Source organism: Desmodus rotundus, chromosome 3 (genome assembly GCF_022682495.2).
Source record: "Desmodus rotundus isolate HL8 chromosome 3, HLdesRot8A.1, whole genome shotgun sequence".
Classification (NCBI taxonomy): Eukaryota; Metazoa; Chordata; class Mammalia; order Chiroptera; family Phyllostomidae; genus Desmodus; species Desmodus rotundus.
This window is the reverse complement of record NC_071389.1, coordinates 45,109,599-45,122,489: the sequence shown is the minus strand read 5'-3', so window position 1 is coordinate 45,122,489 and position 12,891 is coordinate 45,109,599. Positions and strand designations below refer to the sequence as shown.

The 12,891-nt window shown below is 45.2% G+C and overlaps 1 protein-coding gene across 3 annotated transcripts in view; it reads right to left on the bottom strand.

The window, feature by feature from the left end:
- CACHD1 (cache domain containing 1) overlaps nucleotides 1-12,891 on the bottom strand; it is a 208,482-nt gene that overhangs the window by 44,477 nt on the left and 151,114 nt on the right. For all 3 annotated transcript variants that reach the window (XM_024565420.4, XM_053920359.2, XM_053920360.2), the window contains exons 5-7: nucleotides 8,866-8,992; nucleotides 6,520-6,664; nucleotides 5,450-5,666 (exon numbers count right to left, since the gene is read on the bottom strand). In XM_024565420.4, the coding sequence (XP_024421188.3) occupies nucleotides 5,450-5,666; nucleotides 6,520-6,664; nucleotides 8,866-8,992 (489 nt within the window). The remainder of the gene's footprint in view (nucleotides 1-5,449; nucleotides 5,667-6,519; nucleotides 6,665-8,865; nucleotides 8,993-12,891) is intronic.

Below are 12,891 nucleotides of genomic sequence, written 5' to 3'. Positions count from 1 at the left end.
CTTCCCAGCCATGCTGCCCTTTGTGGGCAATGAGGCCTCACTCATCCACTGTCAGGTAAAGAGGTGTTCCTAATAAATTTACCAGATAAAAGGAGATTTCCTTTAGGCACCCACGGTTCAGGTAATTTAGCTATCCGAAAGGGAAGTCTCTCCTGCCTTCTGAAAATGAGGACTCAGAATCTGATTTTATATTTTCCTTAGTGACTCAGGGTTCTTGACAAGAATGTACATTTTTTTCCCTCCCCTCGGTGGGGAAGGGACTAGCCTTTAAAAATGGTGGTTCTCCCAGGGGCTCTTGAGATGTGTGCAGTTATTGTCCCCACACTAAGTAGTTCCAAACCATTTTTATTTTTCAAACTTGCCAGAGCAGAAGAGCAATAAAACCCAGACATAGGAGCCAGGCTGCCTGAGTTCGACTCCCAGCTCTGGCATCTACGAGCTGTGTCTGGGTGATGCAGGCAGATTCCCTCACCCCTACACCTGCACGCACCTGTCCACGACACGGGATGCCAGAGCTTACTTCGCCGGGCGCTGGGAGAACAAACCAGTTAGTTTAGGAAAAGACTGAAAGCAAAGGGGTGAGGGCAAACAGAGGGCAAAAGACAAAAGAAGAAACCATAACATGCACCCAAACACAAAACAAAACATGTGGAGTGGCGTCAGGAAGCACCTATGACTCAAGATTAAAACTACTTTCCTACTAGGGCTAATGGGGAGAGTTCATTGAGAAGTCATTTTAGCTCAGTGAGAAGAACCCCCTTCAAGTGGACTTACGCAAAAACAGAAAGGATAGATTTCCTGCACTACAGACATAGAGACAGAGGCTGAATAATGGCTTTAATGGAGGGAAGAAGGAAGAGAACTCGATGTTTACATTTTCTTTCTAACCCGAGATTCTTTGATTCAATACAGATTTGTAAGACATCCTGCGTACCAGTTTACATTTTTTTATTGAGAAATACATATTTATATAATATGTGATAAGCTTATTTCTTCAGGCCCTAATTGTTGTCATTTAATTGAGGTTGCTTCAGAGTTGCTGTGGCAGGTGATCTCCAAGCTGGTCCTCCAGTGATCCCACCGCTAAACATTAGCATCCCTGGGCAATAGTCTCCCTGGGTGTGTGGGCTGGAGGCAATGACTTGCTTGCAGCAGAGCTGACGGGATGTCAAGAGACAGGTTAGGTTATGAGAAGACCAAGAAGACGGTGGCTTCTACCTTGGGTGCTCTCTCACTCTGACGGGGAAGCCAGATAGCATCCTGTGAGCTGTTCCACGGAGAGGCATGGAACTGAGGCCCTGAGAATCAAATCCCACTAGCACCCATTTGAGTGAACCTGGAAGCGAATCCTTCCCGGCTTGAACTTTGAGAGGACAGAAGCCCTAGCCAAATAGTTTGACTGCAGCCTCATGGGACACCGTTAGCCACAGGCACCCGGCTAGGCTGTGCCCCAATTCCTGACCTACAGACACTGAAATAATAAATGCTTATTATTTTAAGTCACTGAGTGTTGGGGTAATTCATCAACCTGCAACAGATAATGTATATGGTTACTCTTTTAAAAAAATTATCCTCACAAATGTTGAGGATACCATGCTTGAAGTTCCTGCAATTTATAGATTTCCAATTTAGACTTTGAAAGTATCCTTTATTATGCAGTATTGAACAGATCGTTTATGTTGAATCAATGTTGCAGGCAAATGAACTGATTTAATAAAATTTGACTCAAAGAAGTAAATCCATTCACAGTTGCTATCCCTTAGTTACTACTAAGACTTCGCATATAAGCAAGTCTTAAAGCCAATTCTGATGCTTGAATAATTCTCTAATAAACACTAACCTCAAATTTTTATCACACTATTTATTTTTCAGAAATTAGGAAGTGAATACTGATGAAATACATACAAAAAATCCATAAGCTTAGGAATATCTCTGTGTTAAACTAGGTGATGATATGTTTCCAATGTTGCAAATACACACCTGTGAACATCTCACTTAAAGTTTCAGACTGTTCCAAAGAATGAGACAATCCCTTGCCCTGTGGCAAATGTACTGTGTGTTAAATGCCTGGATACACCTGTAGAACTGACTTAAAACCCACTGCGTTTCCCCTTAGCTTTGTGATCCTGATGAAGTGCGCTGTCACTGAGACCTGGTCTTGGGGCGCAGGCCCGTCCCTGGGAAGCTAGAAGGCCTGCAGCCCGCAAGTTCCTTTAGCAGCCGGGGTATTTTCTCTCCACCCCCACGACAGGATACACACTTGATGAGCATCCGCACTGTTTCGGCCTCATCCCTGACTCCACCCCTGTCCTATCGTCAATCAAAATTGAGTTATTTTTCTACTCTTAGATACCACATCTGCAAAGTTTGGTCTGATTTACTTTTACTTATTAGAATATTCTGTCTAGTCACTCAGTTAGTGGAACTTTAAGCCCTGTGATCAGTAATGTCAGGGATGAGTAATTATAGGGACTTGGGGCAGAGCAACAACACAGCATGTACCTAGAAGAAAATGCAATGGACTCCCCACTTGGCAAGCCCCTGTCTAGCCACCTGCATGTCTTAGGGCCATCAAAAAGGAAAGAACAACTCACATGTGGACTGTGACCGTGCCAGTAGATCGGCACTCCTAACCATCTGCTATAAAGTCACCCACCAACCAATCACCCCCAAAACAAACCCAGGGCAAACAACCCAAAGGTACTGATGGTATCTGTTATAGATCTACTATGTGACTGAAAAAGAGCCAGCACTGGATAAAAGTGTTAGATTTTTCTTATTAGTGCAAAGCTACAGTAATTTATGAGATGTATCTTTTGTTTATATGGCTACTGAGATGGGGTCAATATTTTACTTTCATGCACAGATTAATCCTCACAACAATCCTACTGGGTAGGTCTGACTCATTAGAATAATCCCACCCCATGACCTTAAAACAGTGCCAGATACAGAGTAGGTGCTAAATAACTGTCCGTGGAATAATCAGGAGTGATGTATAGTGCACGCTCCTAGGAGGAGTAGACAGACCCCTCGCTGTGTTGTCGCCAAGGCTACTAGTGGGCCTTGGTCACAGTTAGGCTTGAGGTCAATTTAGGATGCCTGGGGATCTGCTCTAGGTTAGCTGGAACACACTTGGAGGAAACTGAGTATCATAATAACCACAGCTACATTTATTCAATATTTATCATGGAATCCTGGATCTTATTATCACCCCCAGTTTGTGGATAAGGAAATCAGGCCTGGAAAGATCAAATAATTTACTCAAGTTCGCAAGGTTAGAAAAATTTCAGAGTAGGAATTTATAAAACCACATTGGTTGAAATCCAAAACCTGCATGTTTAACCACTATGCTATATTGCTTGAGAGCACCTCAAATCTCTCCTGAATAAACTGGACAATGCTAGTTCCTGAAGTATTTGTTTATGCAACCCACTGGGATCTTTCTTCCCTCTCCGAACTGCCAGGAGAAGCTTTGAGACCTGTGAGCTAAACCTTAGAAACACGTTCCTTGGCCTAAAAAAGACTCCTCTGCACATTAAAAACAAACAACCAGAACACACAGAAGACAAATGCTTCCCATCAAAGTAGCCTTCTGCTAACGTGCAGTGTAGGAAGATTTTAAGAAGAGGTTTAATGAGTTCTCTACTCACAGTTTTAGAGCTGGAACAAATGTTAACATTTGAAAATCAAGGGATTTCACATAAAAATCCAGATTTCTGGCTTCCCTTGAAACACAAGATCTGGCAGCACTGGGCAGAAATTCCTTCCTGGAAACACAGGCTGAACAGAAGAGCCGCTGCCCTCCTGGAGGAACATGCTGTCCCGAGACGGTCCTTGTGACCCTACCTTGGGCTCGCTGGACTCACATTCACTGCCTGGCCACTGCCAGGCTGACATTTCTCTCCATGATATAAATAGCGCAATCATCAGAATTGGACCTAAACTCCAAAGCTGGTTTGATGGCTGAAGAATCAAGTAAAAAGAACACTTCCCCTGAGGAATGCCGACAGGTAGACGGCACCTGGGAGATGATACCTACAGGTAAATGGCATTGACCAACTAGCCAATCATCTTGAATATTTAAGAGGTCAGCCTTATCTGCTGGTCTTATTGAACAGGAGGCCATCCTGTCATATTGGTCACCAGTAGCTGGCACTTCTCAGGGCTGGTTGGGGACATTCTAAGATGAGCCTGATGACCGACACCCTTGCATAATCCCCTCCCCTCCTGAATGTGGACATGACCAGTAATTTGCTTCCAACCAACGGTCTATGGCAAAGGTGATGGAGTGATTTTGCAGATGGAATTAAGGTCTCTAATAAGTTGATCACAAGGGAGATCAACCTGATGAAATCGAAAGGGAGGTGGGTCTGATTAGATCAGACTAGACCTTTCAAGGAGCTGGGAGACGAGATGCTCTCCTGCTGGCCTTGAAGAAGCAAGCGGACATGGATTTTAGTTGCAAGGAAATTAATGATGTCAACAACTGAGCTCGGAAGAGGACTCCAACCCTCCGCTGAGACCACAGACCTGGCTGACAGCTGGACTGCAACCTTGTGCGGCCCCAAACAGCGAACCCAGCCAGTTAGGCTCTACCCAGGCTCCTGACTCATGGAAAACTGTGAGATGATAACAACAAGCTATGAGATGATAATACTCTGAAACACAGAACCCATATGCCATCTACCATCACTAGTTGCAATAATTAGAGTAGCTTCCTTCTTTCAAGGGCCCACCATGTGCCAGGCACTGTGCTTTGCATTTATCCATGCTGCCTTACTTTTAATGCACACACAATAAAGAGCTTAAAAAGATATTCTTTAAATTTATCTCGAGACATTCATTTAAAGAGAAACCCTACAAATAATTTTAAAATATAAAAGGGAAAATTGAATAATTTCTTTCAAGTTTCAAAGCATGTGTCTTATTTCAAATATCCTCTCTTTTAGTATGCATTCTAATTCCAGATTTTCTTTAATACATAAAATTAAATTAGAGTGTCTTTGTACATTTGAAGGGCAATGCCCATCTAAATGACAGCTGGCTAGAAGATGGGAGGATCGAGGCTGGGACTCCCGCCGCCCCGGTTATGCGTACCGGGTACAAGCAGACGCCCACTCTAAGTCAATGAGGAGGCAAGGTTGACAATCAGCATGAAAAAGGAAGTGGGTGCTCCCCTGGGAAATAAATGGGGATATGTTCTTAATAAAGGGGCAGAAAGAGGAGGCTCTGGGAGTGAAGAAATTGTGCAGACTTTGATAGGAAAAGAAGAGCAAACCTAGTCAGACCCCAGCATGAGATGACCATTACGACAACACACAAACGTTTTTTTCCTAAGTCAATTTTTTAAAAAATCCCTGTAGACATTGTGGTGTGATCCACTTACAATGTATTTCTATCGCCATCCTTTATCCGTTAGTTTCTAAGTCCTCTGAGAAATCACACTTACTCGCTTGGAACTTGGTGTTATTGTTTGTGCTTCGAATTAGCTGAAACGCCTTTTGAAACCCCACTGCGTGCTGCGTAGGGCTGTCCGAAGACTTGATGCTGCTAACGAAGGTGGACATTTTCCTTTTTGTCTCACTGGTGGCGGGCGACAGGAACGTCTTGTAGCACTGGTCAAGAGAGCAGGCTCTGACAGTGTCGGCCACAGTCAGCACCGAGATCTGGAGGCAAGAAAAAGAAACTTGTTATCCTACCATGTAAAGGTGTTTTTAATTTTTATTTTTAAATTTCAGAAGAGCCCAGGGAATGCGAAGGCCTACAGATTCCTGAGAGTTTAAAAATGAATGCCTGGAGGCACACATCTATCAAATTTGAAAAGGATTAGTTAAGGATTGGTAAGAGGGAGGGATCCTAGAGCTTGATTTTGTTCCAAGATGAAGTCACTGGTATGGTGTTCACATATAACATTAAAGAAAAAAGTATTTCGTGCAGACAAAAATCTTAGCAAGTACTAACCATCTTGATTTTCCAACTGAAGGTGGGGGTAAAGATATGGGGAGTGTGTTTTAAGCCACTACATTAGTGAGCAAAACCTTAGGGGTTGGAAAAGTCAAAATGATGAAGCAGCAAATGTCCACAGGCAATAGATTATATCATTAGCTGTGGACACACCTGTCTCTGAGGTGTCCTAGAGATTAGTAAACCTCCAGCAGTATTCCCTGCCCCCTTCCCTCCCATCCATCTTCAGATAAAGTCCAGCCATCCACCAACATCCAAGTCCTCACCCTTTTGTTCCTTAGCCTAACTTCCAGTGTGAAAGTCAGAGCTAATTAGAAGTCTTAACAGGTGGCACAAAAGAAGTGCAAGCCTTGGCTGGGTGGGGGTGGTTTGAAGAGAGATTTGGAAGCAGAGTTGGCAGCTGCTTCCTCAGATACTAGAGTGAAAACCAAGCCATTCTCTTTCCCCAACATCATTTTAAAGATGGATTTAAAAATATATGTCATAGACCATGAAGTGCTTTTACAAAGGTGCTGAAGGCCGACCGGCTCAGGCGGGTCACATGACAATGGTCACCTTATCATGTTCGTCGATGGCGCTGAGGATGACCTGGGCAGCGTCCTTGGCGATCTGCAGCTGGGTGTCGGTGACGGAAGCCCCGTGGTCCAGGATCACTACTATGTGCTTTGACTGCGGCCGGACTGTAGAGACGTAGATAGGTCTAGAAGGAGCAGAAGCTCTCTGCAGTCAGTCCTGGTTTCAGTAAAAGGCCTCGACCTGACACAGCTGCGAGCACGACAGATGTGCAGGCATGCTGGTGTGGATGTTTTTCCACCAGGCACACAGACGTGGAGAGATGGGCAGGGGGCGGGAAACTACACTGGCGCACGGAAAACAACTCCCCAAGACAACAGTGTGAGTCTGCAGACCAGGGATTGGTAACGTACATCTTCTAAAGACTAAAGCAACCACGAGAAGGTTTCGAGAAGCAAATCGTTTGGAAGGCTAGCTTTTCCTCAAAAGTCAACCATCTCAGCTGCTCCTGACGATGCTGCCACCATTACCCAACATCCTGCTACAGGAAATGGATTGGGTGGCCCCCTCAAGCTGCAGAGAGAGCATCAGAGGGAGAAAAAGCCAGTGCAGGGTCCTCCTTGGCAGACTGACAGAGCGGGACTCAGGCAGCCCATAATCTGAGAGCATGCTGGGCGGCTTTGAATAGCAGGTTTGGTTTCTTTCCCCCCAAGACAAAGGCTTGTGCTAAGAGGGCCCTTTCCTTTCAGTACTGAAGCCATTCACACAGGTCAGCCACCAAAAGGCCCCTTATCTAAGCATTTAAAACCGTGCCATCAAATTTGTCCAAGCCTGTGATAGCCACTCTTCTTGCCGGGTTTTTGTTTGCCAACAGTAAGAAAAGGGGGTGGGGGTGGAGCTCTAAAGGAGAAATGCCCCCCATCAAAGCAGTACAGGATGGTTTGTGAGAAGAGGTTTAATGAGGTCTCTATTCACAGTTTTAAAGCTGGAACAAATTAGGGGGAGCTTAAGAAAGCAAATCAGCCTCAAGAGAATGTTCTCCTTTATTGACACCCCTCAAACACAAGATTTTTCTGTGAAATGTTAGATGCCAGTTGAGTCACAAAAGCCTGGGCACAAATTAAGAAATGTAGGCAAAGTCCCAAACACCCTCAACATGTGTCCAATGGACACTGTCGTTCTCAAGCCCGAAGTCCTGCATTAATACTAAGGGGCCACTAGTGGATCCCATTGAGCCAGCAGGGAAATGGGATTAAAAGAATCCAGGAGACGTGGCTACAGAAATGAAAGAGGGAACCGAAAAGAAGAAAATCTAACTATCCCAACACGGACAACCATGTGAAATACTGAGCTTTTTAGGTCCTCCAAGCTACGTGAATGGATTTTTAAAAAAGGACACACCTTCCTCTTTCTAACTCGACTCACATAACTATAGTAGAATCCGTGTTCACGGTGCCACAGCAAGTTCATAAAAACTGCGTCAGTGGAGTATATAAATCACAACTTATTTACAGCCGAGATGCTTGAAACCTCCCAAGTGTAGGTGAATGCTGATTTGTGACAAGGTCCAGCTTGTCCTTTTGGACTATCCCTCACAGGTGATTCATTAAAAACAGCATGCCTCCTAATTTCTCTTCTGAGAAGCAAATGAAAATCAGATGAAGAGAAGCCCCAGTTAATTTAGGCCCCGAAAAGGGGGCCTGTTGCACTGACTGCAGAAGTTCTGGATCAAATGCCTGGCATTGCAAAGGGGAAACCGTGGGGATTCCCAGGGGGAGTCATCTTTGCCCAAGGGGTTCATTCTGTAAATCGACGAGTCTTGTCATACAAAGGATCTCTCCATCACTGCCCTTCTGGCTAAGTGGTAAAACCTCAAGTCATTTCTGTGTTCATGATAGATCTTTAACCCAATGTTTTCTAACAACCCCCTCACCCTTCTCGTAGCTAAGATTTGAGTGTACATTTTAAAGGGCTGGCCAAGCATAATATCACAGAAAGGCAAGCTGAGCATTACAAACTCTACTCTAAAACAGGCTATCAAGTCTTCGAGGGCTGTACTTCAGGAGAAGGTGCAATATTACCATTTCTGTCTCACCAAAGATGTCAGACGCTCAGAACAGTTTGGGTGCTTCAATCAATTCAATATCTTTAGTAAACACCTTGTTGAATTTGGCTTGTTTGATAGTTCTAGAAAAGCTCTGGACTCTATCATTTGCCCTTCCCTAACACTCCCACATTCAACCTATGTCCAAAGGTGAAATCAAGAACAAGCACAAGTTTCTAAAACCACAGCCTAGAGGCAGAGCCATATGTATAAATGAGGAGCCTATATTTCATACAGATCCGTCTGAAGCAGTAATTAAAACTTTAGCAAGTGAGTCAACATACCTACTGCGATGCTCGTAGCTGCCCTTACATCGGAACTTGTGTGCTGGGAAAACAGTGAAAATTCCTTCTTCGGAACTGAAATACTGCCACTTAATTCCAGGGTTGGATTTCAGGTTGTCTGCAAGAACTGGAGGAGGGGGAGCATGAAATATAACCGTCAAACCCACAGGTGCACGCCGGCACCACTACGCAGGCATCTGTTTTGCATAAACTGCTCGTAGTATGAAGAGATCCCATTAGATATAAGGCTGTAAATTTTCTACTAAACATTTTCCTTCTGTCCCTTAAAAATTTATCCCATCTTAGAAAATGTAATGAATGTTTCAGTCAAGTGAAGCTATTACTCTCAACATTGAATGGTGACACTGTATGTCCTGGATTATTTTTTCCAACATGAGTGATTCATTCGCACGAATCCCTCCCCTTGCTGGACTGGTCCCTGGTGGGCCAGCGTATACTTATGGGCTTGGGGTACTTTCTCCAACTGTGGAAAACAGTGATGTTAATAGGCCTAGTCTCCAGAGGGACGAGATGTGTGACCTTGACCTTGCTCACTCCATAATGAGGGAAACAGCATCCAGGGAACTTGAAAGGCCAGACCCACAATCATTCAGTAATAGCTTATGGAATGATTCCAATGTGCCAGCACTGAAAGAAAGGCTTCCCTTTCTGTTATCTCATCTAACCCATACAACAACGCTAGGGTCATCATGCCCTCTCTCTCTCTCTCTCTCTCTCTCTCTCTCTCTCTCTCTCCTCTCTTTCTCTCTTCCCCCTCTTCTCCCCCATCCCTCTGTCTCTCTCTCCCTCCCTCTCTGTCTCCGCCTCCCTCTCTCCCCCAATCTCTCCTTCTCTCTCCCTCCCTCTCTTTCTCTATTTCTTTCCTTCCTTCCTTCCTTCTAAAGTATTTTTTATTGATTATGCTGTTACAGTTTTCCCAATTCCCCCCCCTCCGCCCTGCCCCCTCCCCCCCAACCCTCCAAGCATCCCCTCAACCTTAGTTCATATCCATAGGTTGTAAGAGTTGAGAAAATCTGCATGGAGAGCTTAAGGCTTCATCAAGAAATAGGCGGGTTGGAATTCAAGCCTGGGTCTCCAGGTTCCTGTCTTCTTTACCATGTGCAGAATCACCTCCTTTCCTATGTATACTGCACCCCTGCCACTGATCTGCAGCTGGAGTGACAGCCACCTTACCGAGTGCAATGCTGTCCCCAAACCTCTATGAAGTCTTTCTAACCTTCTCTCCCTGGAATCAGAGCTGCCTCCCTTCTCTGATGCCCTTTGCTCTGTTCCACACCAAACTCAGTGATGTGTTACACACCTACTATGTGTGGGGTACTGATTCACGTGCTACAAAATATACCAAGATGACCAAAAAACAAACCCTATTGTACCTATCCAATGTACCGAAAGAACTGTATATGGGGAAATGGAATAGAAGGCAATTCAATGGAGGAGGAGTCCGAGCAAAGCCAGAAGGAAAGGAAAGTGTGAGATGCCTTTGAGAAAAACACACGCAGAGCTCTGAATGCCACATGGCCATCCTCTGGTCTGGCTCAGGGGTCGGCAAACTTCTGTAAAGAGCCAGGTTGTCAATGATTCTGGCTTTGCCCATCACGTGGTCTGAGCTGCGATTATTCAGCTCTGCCATCGTAGTGTGTAAGCAGCCACGCACAGCCGTAAGTGAATGTGGGTGTGTGCCGATAAGAGCTTATTTACAAACATCAGTGGCAAGCTGGATTTGTTAAGGCCTGTTCAGTGCCTCACACCTTCAGCAACGACCCTGCCCCCCGCACCCCAGGGAGCTGCAGCACTTTTACCCTCACGAAAATCCTAGCAGTAACAAAATTACCATCCCCAAGCTACGGATAAGAAGCCAGGATCAGAGACGCTTTCGACCTGCTTGAGGTTTCAGTGGACAAGGAAGAAGTCAACCCAGTGTGTGACCACAACACCTGTCCCCTGTCCACTCTGCCAGGTGACCCATCAAGGTCATCACCTGGACTCAGGCGACCACAGTCTCTCCTGAGAGAGATGGCAGATGTGAGTGTGTGTTCACATGGAAGAGGTTTTTCCTCTGCCCCTTCTCCTGGGGGTCTGGAGCCTTAACCTCGATCTCTTATTAGCACTGTTCTCCAGGCGGCCCCGCCAACCCAGCAATAAAAAGGCAAACATTGCCTTTGGAAGTAAAGGAAAGCTCAATGACCTCATTTAAAAATAACATCTGTAACAATAAACAGGCTACAATGAGACTATTAAAAGGGGAGCCATTGAGAGCAAGAATGTTTTAAAAATAAATCACAATTCATACAGTGCATGATACATTCGGTCTCACCACACACAAAAACCGCCACTCTGGTTCCCTATAATCACTGTAGCACGAGAGCTTAAGTATCAGGCTAGGTTCCTCAAATCCGCCCGCTGAGAACTTCTTTGGCATCTGATTAAATTTCATCCATTATTTGGTGCTCGCAGAAGATGATGGATATGACGGTAATAAGGACCCCAGAGCCCAGAAGCAATCTTTCACCGTGGCGTGCACCCCAGGCGGGCCCCTCACTGACCTAGATGTGGAGGTGAATGAGAGCCCTATTACCCACACAGGCAACCCAGAGGGGGCTTCTCCACTCACAGGAGTCATTTAGGTGTTCTGGCCAATGGAAAACTTGGCCTGGGGTCTTGCGTACTCCCTTTCTTCAGAAATGCTGGACACCATCCAGGAAAAAGCTGGGCAGATGCCCAGCCGTCAGCCCATGATGCACAGCGTTAGCCCCTCAGCTCTCAACGGGCAGGTCCAGTATCTGTCAAAACTGCTCTGCACACCTACCTCAGGCAGACGCACTCGAAGGAGGCAATGAATGGTTTTTCCCCACTGGCGCTATTCCCAAGGCAGAAGTTATTGCACCTTCTGAACTCCTGCAATATTTTACCTCTTCCCTTCTAGTTAGTAGTATTGTCGTTATGGGTAACTCTTCACTTCACCCCTACATTCTAAGGTCCTCGAGGGCAGGGTCTCTGCCTGAGTTATCTCTGTACCCCTGAGGCTAGGTTCTCTCCCCATGAAGGCGCACACTCCCTGAGACCTGCAGTGTTGACAGCTGCGGCACGCAGGCCGCGGATGGACGGTCTGCACAGTTTTCCCAACCATCTTTCTGATACTGTTGTTCGGTAAATCCTATGATCTTACTTGCCTCTAATGCCAAGTCCAACAAAAAATAAATATCGTGACTAAGGCAAGATAGAGCAATGATCATTCTAAATGTTTTCAAGGGATAAACTCTCCCTTCTTCCAATAGCACCACAACAACAGGTACAGACCAGACAGGTACACGGAGGGATAAAAAGCCCGCGCCCGCTCGTCTGAAGATCTCACAGGGCTACACGTGTCAAAATGTGTCAACTGTATATTTTTAGCATGTAAGTTTACTGGATGTCAACGATAACCTTAGTAAAGCTGATGTGATAATAAAATAGTGAAAATTTATTGGGCAGTTTTATATAGGGCATGCTGCCTTTCAAAATTACTCTATGAGTTTATTATACCCATTTTACAGATGCAGAGCTTGCTCAAAGCCACCGGGGGAGAGCGATGATTTGACCTGGGCACGTCTGCCCGAGCCCTTGCTGTCCCCAGAATACTGCACTGCTTCCGTCTGTCACCGAGTATGTGCTGAAATGAGCTAGCAATCATCAGATAGAAAGCACACTGCGTATTTCTTGAGAGGCAGAATAAATATACTTAAACATGCTGGTGTTTCTCAGTCAAAATAATCAGTTGCATTAGTCTGTAAACATACAACGTAAACAAACTAAGGAGACACAGTGAAAAGAAATGATTTCACAATTTCACAAATAAGATGTAAGGCTAAAGTAGCATTTAATCTTGTGAGAAAAAACAAACTGCTCGATTACTAAAAATGGCACGTGCCAGCTGGGGAGTGTGACGTCATGGGGTTCACCATCGACCCCACAAGCTGGCCTCACTAGAAAATGGCACAGACACAAGCTACAGCTTCGAAGGCAGAG